The 19,878-nt window shown below is 30.0% G+C and overlaps 3 protein-coding genes across 6 annotated transcripts; all 3 read left to right on the forward strand.

The window, feature by feature from the left end:
* Positions 1-140: 140 nt before the first annotated feature.
* On the forward strand, positions 141-3,150 carry LOC134249173 (protocadherin beta-4-like). Its single transcript, XM_062731549.1, has 5 exons — positions 141-216; positions 814-975; positions 1,298-1,488; positions 1,917-2,650; positions 2,910-3,150. The coding sequence occupies exons 1-5, from the start codon at positions 141-143 to the stop codon at positions 2,962-2,964; spliced, it is 1,218 nt and encodes a 405-aa protein (XP_062587533.1). The 3' UTR covers positions 2,965-3,150.
* A 4,174-nt stretch (positions 3,151-7,324) lies between these two features.
* Positions 7,325-14,594, forward strand: LOC134249191 (protein FAM167A-like). Of its 4 annotated transcripts, none has more exons than XM_062731569.1 (4): positions 7,325-7,509; positions 7,684-7,733; positions 11,536-12,104; positions 14,053-14,594. In XM_062731569.1, the coding sequence occupies exons 3-4, from the start codon at positions 11,667-11,669 to the stop codon at positions 14,302-14,304; spliced, it is 690 nt and encodes a 229-aa protein (XP_062587553.1). In that variant the 5' UTR covers positions 7,325-7,509; positions 7,684-7,733; positions 11,536-11,666; the 3' UTR covers positions 14,305-14,594. The 4 variants fall into 4 exon arrangements, with proteins under 4 accessions (XP_062587553.1, XP_062587552.1, XP_062587551.1 ...); XM_062731568.1 differs by having other exon boundaries at positions 7,691-7,733; XM_062731567.1 differs by lacking the exons at positions 7,325-7,509; positions 7,684-7,733 and adding an exon at positions 8,009-8,138.
* A 491-nt stretch (positions 14,595-15,085) lies between these two features.
* Positions 15,086-17,421, forward strand: LOC134249192 (protein FAM167A-like). Its single transcript, XM_062731570.1, has 2 exons — positions 15,086-16,051; positions 17,116-17,421. The coding sequence occupies exons 1-2, from the start codon at positions 15,680-15,682 to the stop codon at positions 17,368-17,370; spliced, it is 627 nt and encodes a 208-aa protein (XP_062587554.1). The 5' UTR covers positions 15,086-15,679; the 3' UTR covers positions 17,371-17,421.
* The last annotated feature ends 2,457 nt before the right edge of the window (positions 17,422-19,878 follow it).

Consider the following 19,878-nt stretch of genomic DNA (forward strand, 5'->3'; position numbering starts at 1 on the left):
ACGAAACAGACATAAAATTTGATTAAAAGGATGATAAAATTTTTATAGCTTACACTTAAAATGCTTCGCTTCAATTTAATGATGACATTTTTTGTTTTAGAATGTTATTAAAAAAATTCAACTCACCGACGACGCGAAAGATGATTTTGTTTGTAAGGAATCTGTGGATGATTATGTATTTATTGATAAATGTAGCTAAGGTAACTGGACAGAATGGTAAGTTTATATATGCGTTTTGTCAATACATTTTCAAAAAAAAGTTTGAAAATGAAATAGATTGACTTCAATGATAGCTTAGGATCTGCCTGATATTTTTTTTATTTTCAGACTTTTAACCATTAAGACGTTAAAAGTAATTAAAATAATGAATAGAATATATACATGTACAGAACAGATGTCAATTATTTACAAAATTAAAAGAAAGTTTCTATCGAAATGATTTTAACGAGAGTTACATGATTGTATCTTCTTACGGCCATCAAGATTTATTCATTATTCAGCCAAAGTAAAGTTGGAAACTGAGATAAAGCCTGTCTTTCTTATGAATATAGATTTGTTAAATCATGACTTTGTTTAAATTCCTAATTTCAAAATCGTACTATCCCCAATATTTACTTCCATAAATGTTTCAAACTGGTGGCTTGAAGAATACAAAAACTTATAAAATACACAGATCAAGAAAATCAAAATCGATATCAGTAGGCCTGACCTTCTATATTGAGGCATGTTTTTATCAGTTTCTTCAATTTATTTTAGCAGGTAAAAAAGCTAGATTAGTGTAGCTTTTATATAACGTTTTCAGATTTTTTTCAGGTGTGGTAGAAAACCTTCCGACAACCATAACTATTCCGGAGAATTTTAGAGGAAGTTGTCCGATATATCAGCTGAGATTGTCTGAAGATGACGAAATTACTGTCTTTACTTTCATAGCTTATCCCCCCGAGTCAGAGATTCTTTTCTTTTTCGATGCAAATGGTAATGGAGTGATTTTACACAGGCACATAAATTAAACCAAAAAATTATAGATTTTTTTTTTCAAAAAATCTATATTGATAATGTTTTCTTTGTTATCATACAGAAAAAATCTTTGATTATTAAAATTGATGATATACAAAAGAAAACTTTTCGTAGACCTTGCAAAGTCCGACATAACTTCAAACTTTTTCAGAAAGTGAAAAAAAATAAAGAAAATCATTTGAAAACTTTTTATACATGTATACATAATATATAGCTATATTTCAAAAACCAGGGTATTTCGTTGTACAATGACACAATTTTCCTATTTAACGTTTTGTAGATTTGACTGTTCACGCATATGAGAATGCTACCTTTGATTTTGAAGTTCAAAATACGCATGTGTTAGAATTCCATATATTTTACAAGTCATGGCCTGAGCCATATAATCTGACAATAAATATCGGAGATGAGAACGATGCGCCATTTTTCCCGAAAGATGTGTACTTTTTAGACTTTCAAGAAAGTATGGAGGTAAAAATAAATGACAAATATGTTGATTATATATTTATTTTGAATAAATTCATATTGTGACAGCATAGGAATTCATAACATATCCTCTCACAAAGTATGCATTTACGAATCTTTTTGGGGGGGTTAGGTTGGGTTGAAGTCCACATCATTCCAAGCAAAAATAATTAACTCCAATCTATTTTTTTTAAAATAATGGTCGTTATGATGACACTTATTCCGTTTGTTCTGAAAACACTTTTTAAAACACCCCCTCCTTGAAGATAAAATGAAACATACAACCACATTCATGCACATGCATATATTTTTAGTTTTTAATTTTCTTGCAAGTGGAAAATTCTATGTTTTTTAAAAATTATATCAGCCGAAAAAAATTAAGATTTTATTAGATGATTAAACTTAGATAATGTATCTACTCTAAATAATTGTAGAAACAAAGCATGACCTTACAAGCAGTGGACGTAGATGCAGAAGATACTTTAGTTTACAAAGTGCATGATATAAATGACACAACAAGAAGAATTGAAGCTCCCTTTCATCTGAATCAAACAACGGGTGAATTGTCTTTTAAGGCTAATTATGATGTGGATCATGGTCAGCCATCTCAGTTTTATCTCAAAATGTCTGCAACTGATTCAGGAAATTTAATTGCTTTCACAACGATTATCATAAGAATTCACAATACGAACGACAACTCTCCCAGTTGTAAAGACCTAACGACTTATACTCCTTTGTGCATACCACTTGGAGTTCCTATCGTGAACTTGACAGCAGAGGACATTGATGGATCTCCAGTGTCGTTCTCATTTTCATCAAAAAGTCCATCAATAAATGAGAGCAACTTAGGCAATTATCCTTTAAGACAAACGTTTTCATTGACTGAGAATGGTTCACTTTCATTAAAACAAAATATATCAAGTGAAACATACTTTTTCAATATCATTGTGAATGACACTGGAGGTTTGACAGGCCACTGCATTGTGACAGTTCGGTTTTTTAAATGTGACATAAATATTTCATCATCTGATGAAAAAATCCTTTTTGAATTGAACGAGAATGACAAGGAGGTTTGTAAAAATAACGACATGCTGTACTGGGTGCTTCCTCTTTGTATTGTTATCTGCGTTGGTGTCATTCTGTTCCTAACAGCATACGTATGCAAACTGTAAGTATCTCATATTCAATATACACATGTACACTTTAATTCTTTTTTTATACTCAATATAATTATATTTGAATAATTAATTGCATGTTCGCGACTAACTTGAATAATTTCTCAATTGTACTGAGTATTATGTTAGGGAATGAATGCGTACTGTTTCATGATATTCGTTGGTTCTTTTTAATTTTAGTATGTACACTGTATAATTAAGTCATTAATTACACTGTATAATTAAGTGATTAAAATGTTTTTTCTATTTCAGGAAACTAAAGACAAATCCTAAGACCAGTATAGAAGTGTTTGATCAGAAGGACTAGTTTCTTTTTAGTTATTATTCTTTAGCAATGTTCATTTACTACAACATCTGAATTTGCTGCAACTGAACATGTATTAAAGAGGCCTGGAAAACGTATTCTTGTACATGTATTACTGGTTTGTTAACAATTTCAATTTTTTAATCAAAAAATTAAGGAAAAGCAGTTTAATAAAAGGCTTCACTTGTACGACTGTTTATTGCGTCGCACAGTAAATTCGGACTCACAAGGAAGAATTAATTACCTTATCCACGACTCTAACAGCAATAGCAGTTTGCTAAAGAGTTTTTATTTTCAATATTTATTTTAATTTCAACTATATCTACAACCAATCTTAAAGATATTTAAATGTCCAGGCTTTTTGTCATCATTAAAAGCTGGGGGGTTTTTTCAATAAAGTGGATCTTGTACATCCACTTGCCTTGTCATTAGCCATTTACAAAATCATTTTGTTAAAAACATTCTTGTTGTAAATACAAGTACTCTAAAGTTGATTTTCAAAAGATGCCTGAAATTCTGATTGACAATGTTTACTTTGTTTTTTCGGGGGGTCAAGTATTTTAACAATCTGTTTGAATTCCATGTGTATACCTATTGCACCCATTTTCATATGAAGTAGACCTATTTTTGTATAAATAAAATAAAGAATTTATTTTAAAATCTTACACAAAGAACAAAACACTTGCATGTAATTGGACTTCAACTCAACATTGATATATATTGACAAAATATTAACAATTAATTTCAATTCATATTTCTAAAACAAGATGATGAAACAAGAATATCAGTATTCTCGTTTAAATTTTCATTTTGTATTTTGGATGCAATGCACAAAGACTTTGTCAGCAAATACGATCTATCATTAAGTCAAATGCAAACTGACGTTTTTCATATATACTTATTCGTAGACCAATACTTACACACTGAATTGTCTACACATTTTCTGTTATTTCCCGATGATGACAAGGAGTATACGGCGGTCATGACATGACGATCCGTTGGGGATGTTTAGTCCTCCGACTTCTGATTCCATGTCTGTTGTTTTAGAGGTCCGTGTTTGCTCTGCTCCTGATTTGTTGTTTGAATGGACTTTTTTGAGTGTGAATTGAGTTCGTAATCCCCATATATTCCATTAAGATAGAGCCTTGTTTACATGCGATTATATACATATTGGATGAGAATTTTGTTAAAAATTCTCCTTCTTTTTTTAAATTTTTGTATATATAATTTGTAAAATATTCCTTATTTTTATTTATGTGATGTTAAATATTAAATTTATTTAAAATGGAGTTTCATTTTTGAAAAAAAATTGTCCTTTTCTTGAATATCACTTACATAATTAATATCCTCGTTCAACACTTCTTCGTAGATGTAACATTTAATTACTGTTAAAAACTATGATGAAAAGTGTAAATTCTTTTGATAATTATACTTGAATGAGCGTATGTTTGCCTTCAGATATTATGAATGAGTAAACTACAAGTATGCAGATTACATAATTTTTTTTTCATCGTCGAAACAATTAATATTTTAATATTTGTGCATAGATAAGTCGATGGTTTTAATTAATAAAGTCCATTTTAAAAGGAATTTAATGTTTTTATTCAACGGCATAACTATCAGGCCAGCTATTTCTGACAGTTCACAAGCATATGAGAAACAGATTTCCATTTTGCCATCAAGTAAAATTCTTTATAAAATCTACACATCCTTAGAGTATCCTCTTTGCTTCCGTAACCTTAGAGGCGTTCTGTATAGAAAAAAAAGTTTCTGTAAGTAAATATTATTTACTGCATTTTATTTTTTTTTCTGTTTTTGCATGTCTATTACATGTATTTATTTTTCAAAATAATTTAACAATGAAGTGTATTAAGATCATATTGTTAACATAAATTATACCTTTTCCATACTTGTAACTTTTTCGTGTTCAATTCAAATTATTCTATCCACATCATTTCATCATTTGAATAAATTTCAATTAACCAACAAGGAATAAAAACCAGATTTAACCATAATTTGACAGTTGTCGCTTGTTAAAGGAAATTTGAATCTTTAATTGATTTCAGCGTTTTAATTGAAGTATAATAAATCAGTAATTTATGAGTTTCATTACGATAGTCGTGATTCCGTGATGGAGAAAAATAATGAACGTTTTGTTTGCTTTTATGATTGTAAAATGTCCTTTGTCAATGAAAAATTATCAAAGAGAATACCACCTGCATTCAAAGTTGGGCACGGGAATTTTGGATTAGCTATAATAACTTCATTTTGGCATAATCAATGCGTCAATTATATATTTATAGTATTATGAGCAAAAGTCATTTTTAGCCGGGCTTATTGCTCAAAGAGCAAATGCCGGCTTATGTGATCCTGTTCAAGGCAGGATGTTAACCCAATAGTCGCCATTTTAAAGTTACGTGCAAAAATATAGTTCTTACTCTCAACCGCTTTTGAGATAATACAAACGCTAAATAAAGCAACAAAAATAAAACGAAGTTTTATCTATATAAAATAAACATTTGTAGTAATGACTTTGACAACTTCATAAGTCAAAGAACATAGTTCATTAGCGTAAGGATTTTTGATAATCAGTGTTACTGTAGTTCTCTAAACATACGAGGTAAAGCAGGAGAGGGAACGAGACTGGCCTACATGTTTGTTTACATTCAGCTGCGGTACCAGATTAACTCTGATTCTGACAAAATCGGACCGTGGTATTAGGATTGAAAAACTCACTGTCAGTGTCTTATCATTTATATTGATAGTTTTAAAATAATTTTTTCATCAGAATATAAACGTGATTCATGTAAGAAATCCATTCTACTCTGTAAATGAGCTCGGCCCTCTGTACTTCTGAGTACTTTGATTTGTTTATCTTATTAACACTAGTATATTAAAGCAATAAGAGCTGCGAGTACATATTTAAAATATTTACGTTAAAATGTTGTTTACAATATTTATGATGCAAGCATTTTTCTGAAATCAATTTTAATGTAAAATAAGATTAATTAGGGCATTGTTCCTAAACAATGCAAAATTATATAAAAATTGGTAACAAAATGCACTATTAGGCAAATATATTCCATATTGAATATATCTAATATTTAATATTCCTGAAAATATAGCGCAAATATCTATGAACAATTTTGATGTCCTTTATCAAACAAACATTTATCAAATTTACATTTTTGCATTTTCATTTTTGTTAACTCGTTCGCATAATTATTAATTTTTTTTAATTATTTATGATATTTTTGTTCTTAGTATGACATATGAGACAGTATGTTTTTGATATCCTAAGAAAAAAAAATCAAAAAACGGTCAAAAAGTATCGTTGACAAAACTGTATCAGGTTAAGGATTTATAATGCAAACGTTTATTAGTTTATGCTCGAATGCTACATAATGGTAGCATTATATTTTTTTTTAGATTTATTGTGTAAAATATCTTGGGAATGAAGGAACGTAAACAAAATGCATTTTGAGCCAAAAAAGGAAAATTGTTTCTATAAACAACTACCGATTGTTTAGAAATCCGCCCTTGATGACGTAATGTTTATAAATTACATGTAAAACATAATTATTGCCTTCTCGCGAGATAATTTCACATTAAACTTTATCAAGAATAATGTTTAATGTGTAAAAAAAAGTCATAACATTAGTCATTATAGCATTTAAAAAACACATTTAAAACTGACAAACTTCTCAATCTTGTCAAAAAAATTCTGATTTATATCATAATTATGGTAAAAGAGTTTTTGGAAACATTTTTTTTTTACTTTAAATTCTTTGAAAGAGGAAAAAGACATCAAATTTAAAAAAAAGATTATAAAATACTGATGCGTCATGGTATTCATTCAATATCGCACTAGTTGTCGAACTGAAATTTCAATTTTAAGCGGATTTGAAAAAAACGTTAATTTACATTTCATTGACTCAGCACGACATTTTGTCGTCGCCATTGTGGTCCCCTCTAATCCTCAGGATGTTACTGGATTTCGTTTTTAATGATTCTCCAAAGATCGCACAGTTTAAACTTTATTGACCGTTATGTTAAAAAAAATCACGATAAGAGGTTGAATTCAGAGGTTCAAGCACTTGTATGCATTGACCTTGATTGTTACACTATCTTTACACTGTCTGCAAAATTGCGCCAAATTATTCCATAAACCGATACCTTTTTGACAACATATACATACACTTATCTCTTTTACGCAATCCATATTACAATCAATATACAAGAAGATAAAGTTCTTGGCAGATTTGATAAAATATCACGTTAATTTGCTACGATAGATAAATGTTGGGCTGACACGACCTCGGGTCCCTAACATTTATCAAAGATTTAACGCTTGCTGCATTTTAAGAATAAGGCTGTAATCTTGAGCGTCCTAGTAATAATATTTCAGAGATGTCGATGAATTTACTGCAGTCCTTCCACCTTTCAAGTAATTCGAGGCATACATAAAATTTTTATTGAAAGTAAACAGATTTTATTATTTGCAAAGTTTTTCACCTGAAGAAATTTTTCTGCTCTTTCAACCGAAAGGTAAGCATAGGATATAATGATACCTTTATAAAATACATTCTCATTTTCAAGCTTTATTATTTTTAACAGCCAAATAATCTTTAAAAATTCAGTAATTTTATAAAATATTCAAGGTAGATTTTGGTTCATTTTTCCTATGTTGTAAAACTTAAGTGTATTTTTCCTTTTTCTAAGACGCTAGACTACCAACTTGAAGGCGTTGGACGAGTAATAGAATCTTAGAGGTATGTTTTATTTTTCAACCATGTTTCACTTTTTAAAAAGTTTTCAAAGATTTCTATATCTCTTACTACTTCTTTAATTATAACTTTGCAAAATCTTGATATTGTTTCTACTTTTTTTTTCTCTATGTACTCTCTAACCATATCAGAACTGTGACATGATTTTTTGTCAATTTCAATACATAGATGCTACATTTAATCTATGCACATGTGGCGATAGAAAAACATGCAAAGTTTGTATACCTACCTGTCGTTATTTTCATTATAACAACAAACGCCCCAGGACAATTCAGCTTACCACCTATGGTACGATAGAACCACATGTACAATGCGCGATATGTCAATTTAAACGACTCATGTACATGTAATGTTAGGGTTATACATACGGATTTCAATACAGAAAATCGGGTAAGTGATGAACATCTTAATTTTAATATATTTTAGTACTTTTTAATCATCAGTAAATAATATAGATATCATATATGATTGACGGAGGAAAATAATTAGTATTTCATTTCAGGTAAACCATATTTCAGACAGAAAATAGATAAGATTCACTCTTGAATAATATATAATTTTCTATTTTTACGATAACCATATTTTCTCTATAATAATTTTTCTTCGCATCTCATATCACACTTATAAAAATGTCCTACTGTAGAACTGTATTAATCAGTACACCGTGTGTTAAAGTTTCATTAACAATAAAGTCTAATAATCTAAAAAGTATTGCTTTATGTCTTAATGGTAACAGTGTATTCATAATACCATAAAAGTGTAAAAGACAATCATAAACACAATCCTAAAAACCCAGTGTATTTTCTGAATTTGACAAAAAAGATCTGTTGTGACAATCAGAATATGATTAAACAACTGAATGATTTTCATAATTCGAAATATGGCCTTTACTTTGAAAATTTGCACGGGTCAAAAAGCCTCAAATGAAAGAGTTCTTGGACTACTTTTGATGTAGACTATTTTTTTCTAACTCTAAACTTCATGTTCTAATTGTGACAAGAAATGTAAAAATGGTAGATGACTTATAGATGGAAAGTTTGCAAAATTTAATTGAAAATGAGAGACCAAAATGCAAGTCAGAATACATTACTTAACTAAGTAACTAATTTACACCTGTTAAAACATCACTAGTCCTTCTGTTTGAATTCCTTTTCTTTCTCAGATGTGTTATCAAAAAATTGGAAAGCACAACCACGGACATAGATAATGTTTGATAAAAAATATCAGAAATTAAGTCATGGGTGCGTGTTTGGTAAATTTACTATTTTTAACAGTGTTAAGATAGATAACAATAAAACTTTAAATATTTTTTTCTTCTATCTTTATACTGTACCCTACCTTTCAGAACAACCAAAATCTGAAATTTTCTAGCAATGTACATACAATACAATATTATTCTTTGGCCTCTTTCCCTTCCATTTAAATCTATGAAACATTAAGAAGAAAAATCACTATAATTTGTACTTATAAGTCGTACGACGAGTGTACTTAAGGTGCATAAGCTTATTTTATGTCAAAGAACACACATCTTTCAAGGATTTATTGCAAGTAAATTTGACGAAGGAAGATCGTATTTGGATTGATCAAACGTAATGTCACTGGGTCCTTAAAGATTAAACAAAATCAAAGACGTTTTTACAGCCATTTAAGATAAAACCGCCATTCATAAATTATTCAAAAATATAAGTATATTTAGGTTGATCGTTATAATTTTAACCTGACCATTGACACCAGACTGATCAAACCTACAATTTATTGTGTCACCTTTATCAAATTTCCAACGATCTTTTCAAGGTAATTGTTGAAGCCAGTGTCTGAACTTATTTATTCTCGGCATTATTTATTAATAATCCTATTGGATGATTTAAAATATTTACATCCAACACGAAATATAAATACACTTCAAGGGCCTTTAAAGACTGCAATTGTTCGACACAGAGTGCTTGACTTCTTCGATTCTGTAAAATTGTTTCTGAGGATTATTTGAGCAGATTTGATATTACTCATTCTCTTGGAGGAAACATTTTAGGTATTAATATATGTACGTATTTGCAACTGAAGTTTATTATATGCTATATTGAATTTATTTATGTTTTTTTTAATTCAAAATTATATGGTCGGCTTTATCCATGATTAATAATGTGAACATAAGAAATAGTTTCAACAAAACGTAAAAAAGCAATGATATAATTAAAATTCAATTAAAAAAGATAAGACAAGGGCATCTTTTTGTATTTCTAAGGATATCAAGTTAGAAAAAATAGAATATAAATACATCGATATCGTTTATTTGGTATATATTCAAAGATGTAGATCAAATATCTCAAAGTCTTTTATTACAGAAGTGTAAACAGAATTTTATAACAAGACATACAGAGTCTATTTATTTATGCTTTACGAAAAGAAATCAATCTTCTATTTCCAAACACCATTTTCTATACAATTTAAAGTCAAACAATGCATAACTTGTAAAATCTTATCTCTTTACGTTTTAATTTCTGTCGCCTTCTGTGCTATTGAATTACTCTAGGTTTGTAATTAAACCAGTAATTATATTTGAGATATATCTAAGAGTCTTTCGACAAACTTCAGACTTCTCGTGACATAGGCTTCACAAATTCCTCAGAAGTCTGGTTTGATCGACAGCAACTCATCCATTTTAGCGTCGATCCGAAAAGGGACATCTTATTCAAGGATGGTGTTTGAGAAGATATTACACGTTGTCAAAAATACTTGGAACATTATACTTAACAGCTTAACAAGTGGGAAATATTTCTCTGGTGTTTAAAGAATGTTTGCTTAGGATATAATGAAAAAACCTCGTAAGAAATAATCCTATTTTCGTCAATTAACTTATTACGGGAGAAATTACATGGGTACATGTAGGTCGACTATTCAGAAGGCTTTTGTTGGTAGATTTTCAATTTAATTCAGGAGATCAGAAAACGGAAAAAAATTTCAATCCAATCTTGGATAGTAATCTTTCTTTTCTCCATTGTATTACAGATAACTATATGAATGTTGCAATGTGTTTAAATTACTTTTGGCACACACGTTTCTGAATAAAAAATATAATATTCAAAAACCATAGATGTGAACTTCGGGCCGTAATTCATTGGTTAAACCAGTGTACCAGGAGTGCGTTCGATGAATCTTTCTACATCTATGTCAAATATGATAATTTTGATTTAATTATAAAATTATTCATCTCTAGGTATTTCTGACAACTGATTTGTAAACCAAAACTCAATATAGAATTCCAACATTTTGCCAGGCCAATAGGTTTACAGTAACCTTACAATCGTTTAACCTACTATTTCGAGATGTCACATCAAAGAATGCGGGACGCGAACCTGTGATTCTTCCAAAGAAAAGACCTATTATCGGCACAAACATGTCGATTATAGGGGATAACCTTAATAGCCTTGTTTGTTATTTATTTCTTTTGTTTTACAGTAATGATTTATACAAAGTTCAAGAGCCACAAAGTTTGCGTGAATGGCATGCAAATTTGATTAGGATCTGAAACATTATCTTTTTTGACATATGTACGAACATTGATTTACATGTTGAATTGATGTTTAAATGACTACAGAAATTCGGATTGAGGAACCATAATAAAAGATTTCAAAAGTAATTTAATGCCCCAGTTTGTCAAGACTATTCTCTAATTATCTCTTAAGCTTATTGTGCAGTAGTCCATTTGATACGTTTGCATTGCGGAATCAACTTGAGGAAACATCTATATACAATGTTTGTATAATCTCTTTAATATTATTTTCTGCAGAGATCACAATAAGAGGATTAGACAGCGCAGAGTGCAAGATATGAAAACCAGACGAAGGTGAATAAAATCTAGTGCAATATCATATATGATTTACTTTCAATGTTTCCCTACATGGATGAATTACACTACAAATGAGTCTCCATGTTCCCAGCGAAGGAAGGCATGAACATTCTCCTGCAATGAAAGAATACAGAAGACCATCTTTGTCCGTTATCGACGAGACTAATAACAATGAAGAGGAGAATTATATCGTGTTGCCATCGATAACTGTTACAAACTGCGAGGACTCACTTCAAGCAAGTGATGATAATGATGATGTGTCCTCCGTGACGTCATCAAGGAGCGGAAGTGAAACAGATTTAGCACATTTGAAAGTGACTGCCAATAGACTTCGATTAGCAACAAGAAGGTCAAGTATTGTAGAATGGAAAGAACGGTATCTGGAAAGACCTCGAAGAAGGTCAAAACCAGACCTAAAAGTAGATCTTGATCAAAATGGAAATGACGTTTTGACAGAAGATAGGAAACATAGGATTAATGAAGCTTTGATATGGATAAAAGAAGAACTGGTGAGTAAAGTGTGAAGCAGGAAATACACAAGTCTCTCTCTCTCTTTCTCTCTCTCTCTCTCTCTGATGAGCTTACTTGAAGAAATTTTTTATCCTTAAGTAAGCCCAACAAATTAATCCAATTTTAGAAGACTTTCAAATCTTTGTCCTAACTATTAGACGACAGAAAGCTTATCCTAAATGAATACTTACTTAATAAACACAGGCGCCAGGAAAACAATTTGAAATTTTAATTCTAGAACAGTTGTGTAATCCAATAATTTTTGCGAAATAATCACTTTTCTCTGATGAATCAAATTCAGTTTAGATAATATTGTGCTGTGACACACATTCTCTGAAACATGTTTAGATACACGCGTATAAAAAATGAGTTTTATTAAATATACTGTTTCTTAGTTCTTCCGACTTTCGTGTGTGTTTGTGTGTGGGCCAGGAAAGTGAGACTTGGAGGATGTAGTTTCATGCACTTATATATCAAAATCAAGGATCCCAAATCTACTATTTCTAACGTATTAAAATCTGATCCGTTCTTTCATATTTTTTTCCTGTTTGTTACGATAAGTCGAAAATTTTCTTTGTAATATTTTTAATTATACAAAAATAAACTAAGGATGATACTTCTAACATTCATCATGCTTCATCATAGGACGTGCTTTATGATAGTTCTTAAATTTATTATCACCTTTGTAATTGTATTCTTAGACAGGTCTGAAGATGTGTCCTTCGAATTTCTAAAAAACATGTCCGTAGGTCTTCAATCCTGTGAAAAGTGTGTATTAAACAGGAGCATTTAGACATCAAACTACCAAGCCATCGGTCTGATAAATTGATATTGTATATGTAAAAATATGACAGCAGTCAAAGAATTCATAAAATTTATGTAATACAAAAAGTCATGTTTCATTCAATGTCGTTTCTTCACTTTAATGTCTCCAATATCTAGATGAAAAGTGGATATTTTTATGCATTTTGCACGTTTTAATGTAGCATGAATTGGTAAACACGTCTATCTGAAAAACTGAAGCATGTGAAACCCAACCTTATTTGGTGCATCTACACACTGAATTGTTTACGACCAAGCATTGCTTGTAATTACAGTTTTCTTACTGAATTACTAACAAATACATGTTCATTAAAATTTCTACTTTTGTTAACTGATATACATCGTGTTATATGCTTGTAATTTTAATTCACTCAAATGCTCAGAACAAAGAAATCCTTTTAAATAATATCAGATCTAATTAATTTTTCAAAAGACGACCAAATTAGTTGATACATGAGGTAAATAGATGTTTTATTATTATTCACTGTGAAATGTTTTGAAAACAGGCTGAGCAAGTTTAATTATTTCTCTGTATTGTCACACGGTGAATTAAAAATTAAATAGTCTCCTTTCCGATATAAATCTTTAACAAGGAGAGAAGTTGTCAGTCTAATGTATAATCATCGAGGCACAAAGACCTCGCGTAAACAAGTGAATTTTACAAACGAGTTGGCGTCGCATTAGCCATTGAACGACGAAACCTTATCATAATAAATGTGAGAGACAGGTGTAATACACGAGATTTTAAAAAAAGATAGCTAGGGTCTTTACCTTCTTCAAAACCTTTAATGTTGAACAGTAAAGTTTCATAAATATTTCATTATGTTTTATTCATAAATTATTTGAAAATACGAATAAGAAGAATACATGCACATAGTGTTTTTCAACGATAGTGATGAACATTTTTGGGACTTTATTATTATATTTATGGAAGCTCTAGATAGTCGAAAACCTCAATTTTCATATACCGATAAATAAGAGAAAATAATTCATTTATGAAATGTGTTCACAAAAATCTTATCAATGTTACAGTAATATTATTTTCGTATACTCAGTAATCGAATAAGTGATATAAATCAATGAAATAAATGTCACTTATTCAATAAAGTTTACCTTTTATTATAGCAAGCCATGAGATCGCAGGACCAGGCCCTGGCCAGGAAACTCTTATCATTACGTCAGGACATCCACCAGTTGAAGCTTAACCGAAGTTGTCAGGAACACAGGGAAATGCTTGATGACGTCACTAAAGATATGGAGGAAATGCAGCAACTGAAAGACATAAGCGACCTCCACGTGGATACTGTGGAGAATCCATTAAAACATTTAGGAGTTACCTCGTACAATTTAACTGCCAGACGTTTTTCTACATGTTGATCCTTTTGTTGCTTTTGTGAAGATTTTTTCTTATAATAAATATAATGTTTAATGTTTTAGTAAGTGGGACAATTGCAATAATACTGAATATGTTTCTTTTCATTTTTTTTTTCAATTATTTGAAATTAATTGTACGTAAGTAAATGAAAATGTTATGTCGATTGTTGAAATGATATTGATTTCGATTATATTAGAATTGCATGAATGTTTGCAATATTTTGTGATTGTATAGCCAAATAATACATAAATCTTATATGTACTTGCAAAACTTTGTTATAATTCGTAACTATATATAAAAAGTTTTCAAAATAAAAACTTTCATGATATTAACAAACTGTCTTAGAACCTTAATTTGATTGTGTTTTCTGTATTTTTAATTTCAGCCGAATACTTTTGTCTTTAAATATCTGGTCCTTTTGAAGAGATCTATTTCATTCCAAGCATTACGATTCAAACTGTACGACTGTATATACATGTACGTGCTTGGAATTTAAAAAAAAAATGTTCCATTCAACTTATATCATATTACGACTTAATTTTAATAAGTACATACAACCTAAAAAATAATTCACCATTTTATTATTTTTTCTCTGCTTCTTTTGACTACACGGTCGTATAATGAAATAAATAATAAATAGAAGAACTCAAACAATGTTACAAAACTACATTGCTCACTCGATCTTAATTAAACGAAAAAAATGTCATGTTTATGTGTCCCAGTTTTGAATAACAATAAATATATATCTGAGTACAATGAAACTACCGTAATGGAAGTCCATATGTACATAGTAAGTAAGAGATAAAAATTAAGATTTAATCTACATTGAAAGTGTAATGAACGTCTATTTTCCAAAATAAATGCTTTGTCATCCGAACAAGAAATCAAATACAAACCTTCTCGTTTGTCGGACATATTGCTTTGTTACTCAGCGGACATGTTCATGTTTGTTGTTTTTCATTGAGAATGAAAATACATTTTTTAATTTATTATATTAACTAGAGTGAACTGAAGTCCAACTAATGCTACTTTCAGTACTGTGTATGCCCCCTGCGGTGCGTCACGGTTGTCACTATATCACAAAGAAAGTTTTGTGCAAGATGTGTAGAAGAGGAATCAATGCAAGAAATTCTTATACAAAAGGAGAAACATCAAATATATCCGATTCTAAAGTTAATTTACATGCAAAGGATTAAGATCTCTCCTTCCCGTGCAGGTGTTGCATTATAATAATCGGTTAGAATTTCTTATCGACTGGTGCCTAAAATTTTCTTTGATACATGTCCACGTGTTCGTGTATTTTGGAGCTAAGTATATTTGATATATAAAAGAATAATCGTGCATTTAGATTAGAAACAATCATTTGAGGTATAAAATATGAAGAAAAACTTGTCACTTGCAGACATATTGGAAACAAATAGGACTGCAAATGATGCATCATTATGGAAAACTACCGAAACTTCCGAAGTGTACAAAATAAAGAAGAGGGGGATACGACAGTCATTTTCAGCTAGTGATCTTAAATCTATGGATACCATACCCCCTTTAGACATATACTTATTCAGATTGAAATGTAAAACACGAAAACTGCGACTCGATACAAGACGTCCAAGTTATCTGGAATGGAGAGCTAGTCTCAAGAAAAATCATGTGGAACCTGAGTACCATATAGATAAGAACAAAGGTGTTCCAAACGACCAGGATATCGAGAAAATTAACAATTCCCTAAATTGGATTCGTGAGGAGTTGGTAAGAGAATTGTAGCTGTCATCAATTTAATTATGCATTTCGAATATTTGATCTGTCTGAAAAAATAAGGATGTTGTTTCAAAAAAAAAATTCTCTATTAGGAGAATTACACGCTTAGTTTGGACTTTCAGTAAGGCGTGGCATTCTCGACGTTGCCTAATTAGCTTCTGAAATTTACACAGCTTTCCTTCACTGCTGAAATATACATATGATATAAATGCGGCCGAATGTCAACTGATGTAGTGAATAGCCAATTAGAAGTTCTCTCACGCCACAGAGGTGGGACATAAGTCGTGTCATCGTTATCAACCACAATTTTAATTTCCTTATGTTATTAATTTCGTAACCAATGAGAATTTCTAGTATTTGCCAATATAGCGCCGAGAAAGTCACGCCCTACTGAAAGTCCAAAGTAGGGGTAAAATCATCCTAATATTGAAAAATTGCCCCTTTCCGATAAAGCAACAAAATAACATTACTAATTCAACATGTTTAAAAAAACGAAAATCATACCAGTATAAATATCTGGAAAGTTTACAGTTTTTAGGGTCTATTCACTTTTCAAAGTCATTGCGAAAAGTATATTTCTTCTTTTGAAATATTATTTTATAAGAACTTTATATGGATTCAATATTCACTAGCCTTGTTTAGAATTTCGATACTTGTCTAGTAATCATACTATATGCAGGTATATGACTATTTGAATTCAGATACTAGATATTGCTTGAACTTTAAATACATGTATATTAAATGTTGGTTAACGTCCAACATGAATATAAACAAAACTGTCAAATACTGCAAGTATTTCAAAATACATGTATGAATCTCTTTCTAGCTAGGGAAAAGCTGAAAATTTTGCTATTTATCTGATTTTTTTCTTCACTTTAACCCTACTTTATCATATCAAAGAAAAGGGAAGGCTAATTAAAAGAGTAATTGATAATAGTATTTGCCTGAGATTTCTCTAACCTCCTGAAAGGATATGGGTATTTTTCAGTAATGAATTAATATGTAAATGACAATAAATAAATCAGAATTTCTTCATCAGATTTCATATTTTGCAGACAAAAATGAGAGAACAGGACCAAGACTTGGCCCGTCAGTTTTTAACAATTCACAGTGATATACAGAAACTAAGACTAGAATGGAGTTGGCAATACCACGAATACAGTCTTCAAGACGCCTTAATTGACTATCAGGAAGTTCAAGAAATTAAGCGAATATCCGACCTACCCGTCGTCTCCGATACTGAAATGTCATTAGTAGATAGAGGTTTAACTAAAATGAACTTATGTCATAGGAAATACTCAGTTACGTAGTACTCATACAACTATTTTCATTATATTTTTTATTGAACTTTAACACATATCAGTGAGTGTCACAATAACATGTCTTTACACTTTGATAAGGTACATATGGTGATAATGTACATATTTTTCTTAAATTGCGACAACCTTAGACCATTTCAAACACAAAAAACGTGGTAGTTTCCCCAACTTTGATAATATATTCAAGATTAGAAAGTAAAAACTGCATTGGATTCAAATTTACTAGTTGGGATACGGTACAAGAGTTCATCAAAATTCAATCTCCGTTGGATGAGGTATACTCTGACTTTGTATCTAAACTTGACTTTGAAAGGAAATATATGGAGATAGTATTTAAGCTTAGAAGTCTATTAAATAATACAAAATTAGGAGCAGGCCTGGGGGACATAAAACTAAGATGAGCTCACTTTTGATCTCAGTCTTACTTTTCCACTATTAATTCCTTTGGAATATAAGTGATAATTAGGTGTGTACAAAAAGCCTAATAATCAATATGAAAAGTTTTATGGCCCAGAAATTACAAAATGTAACTTTAAAAGAGAGCAAACACTTGTTACCTATAAAGCATCGGAGATTGGATCAGGTGCCATGGAGGCATCTCCTGTTGACTTGTTAATGCATGTGATAAAGGTATATTGCTGCAGAAGTAAGGGAAGTGTTGACGATTGAAAAGTTATAAAGTAATCACGTTTATCATAAAGCTTCGTTATAACTTTACCATTATAACATTACCATTGACACCTTTTTTTAGTAAAATATCCAAAAATGAAAAGATGTGTCAGAGTCCGATGTTTCTTAATTTCAAGATCACAAAGATATATATTTATATCGACATAAAAATGGGGGAAAAGCATTGTTAACTGACAATACGTCCTCGATATATCTAAATGTCGACTTTAAATCAACAGCAGTTGTTTTCTTCTTTATACCTATAAAATTTTGAACAAATTCTGCATCTTATGAATACAAAAATAAGTTTGCTTATAAGAGTTTGCAATTGGTACTCATGGTAATTCCAATACATTTTTGGAAGACATGGTTTTCAAAAACCACATAGATCAAAATCATTCAGAAACTCAAATATCTTTTCAAAATCAACTTCAGGGTACGTATTTGCACAAAAAGAATGTTTTGAACAAATTAAATTTTGTAAATGGTCAATGACATGGTAAGTTTCGCTTTGAAAAAAAAAACCTTTAATTTATTTATCTTGAGGAATGGTTGTATACCTAGTTGAAAAGTCATAAGTTTTTATGTTGTTGATCTTGGTAAAATATTTTGATTTATTTTCCAAAATTTCTTTGGATTTTTTAAGTATCCACATCTGATTTACACCACTGTTGCACAGTATTCTTGGAGTTTCTACACTTCTATTAATATTTATTGTGGCGCTATGTATCTTTGATTGTAAAAAGTTTTTAAAAGTTTTGAACTCCAGTATTGATATGGAAATTAAATTCATTTTGGTTGTTGGGAATATTAAACATATTAAAAACTAACATATGATATTTATGAATTAAAAGTATTATCCTACAAAGATCGAGCACTTCTCTGTGTTTGAACATATGTTCGAAATTTTCTGTTTAAACTTAAGAATATGTTTAAAAAGGCAACCTTCGAAATATTCAAATTATAAAGATTATTGCTCTTTCACTTCCCCTCAATATGTAAGAGGATTAATTTTAATCTATTTTTAAAATCATTATCAACAATTTAAGCACGCCAAAAAGAACAAGGACTACATGCCGTTTTCTATTTCACTCTAAAAAGCATTACAAGTATCTTGATTTTGACGAAGTAAGACATTGAACTGAATGAAAGTGAAAAATGCTAGTCATTCATCAATATTTACTCTAGTATTTAAAATTTGAATGTTTATTGACAAAGGATTTGGTATATTATATAAATGTTTAATTTTTAAATGGTTGAAAATAAACAAAAAAAAAATACATATTTTATGTCATTAATGAATTTTGTGTTCATACGTGTAATAAAATATTAAAATAGTCTGTGTTTATTATTTCAAAAGATATATTGTTCAGTGTACTTTTGACTTTTTTCCATAATTTTTGTATTGATATACATACTTATATATGCATAAAGCCTCGCCCTGATTTCAGAAAAGACATAAAATCCTGCAGTAGAATTTCATACTTATTTGTTTGTCTTATTTATACATTCGTCCTTTCATTTATTATCTATTGAAAAGTCTACTAAATATAAATTTATTCATGTATATATATTTTTCAAAATCTCATCAAAATAAAAATACCTCCACTGATTTTGATGTTAATACAACCGTAAAGGTAAATACTTTAATTATTTAAAATTGAAAAATCAAAAAGGGTTGACACGGAGGTTACTTACTTGTGAAATTATTTTTCATCAACATACATAATTCCCCAAAACGTTCGGCATGATTATACATTGAACCAGAGTCTGAGGTTTTTATCATAAAAAAAATCATCCGGAAAAAATATCCCATTTTAATCTTATTGG

The sequence above is a fragment of the Saccostrea cucullata genome, unplaced genomic scaffold (genome assembly GCF_032062105.1).
Source record: "Saccostrea cucullata isolate Sc308-1 unplaced genomic scaffold, CSIRO_AGI_Scuc_v1 ctg25, whole genome shotgun sequence".
Taxonomy (NCBI): domain Eukaryota; kingdom Metazoa; phylum Mollusca; class Bivalvia; order Ostreida; family Ostreidae; genus Saccostrea; species Saccostrea cuccullata.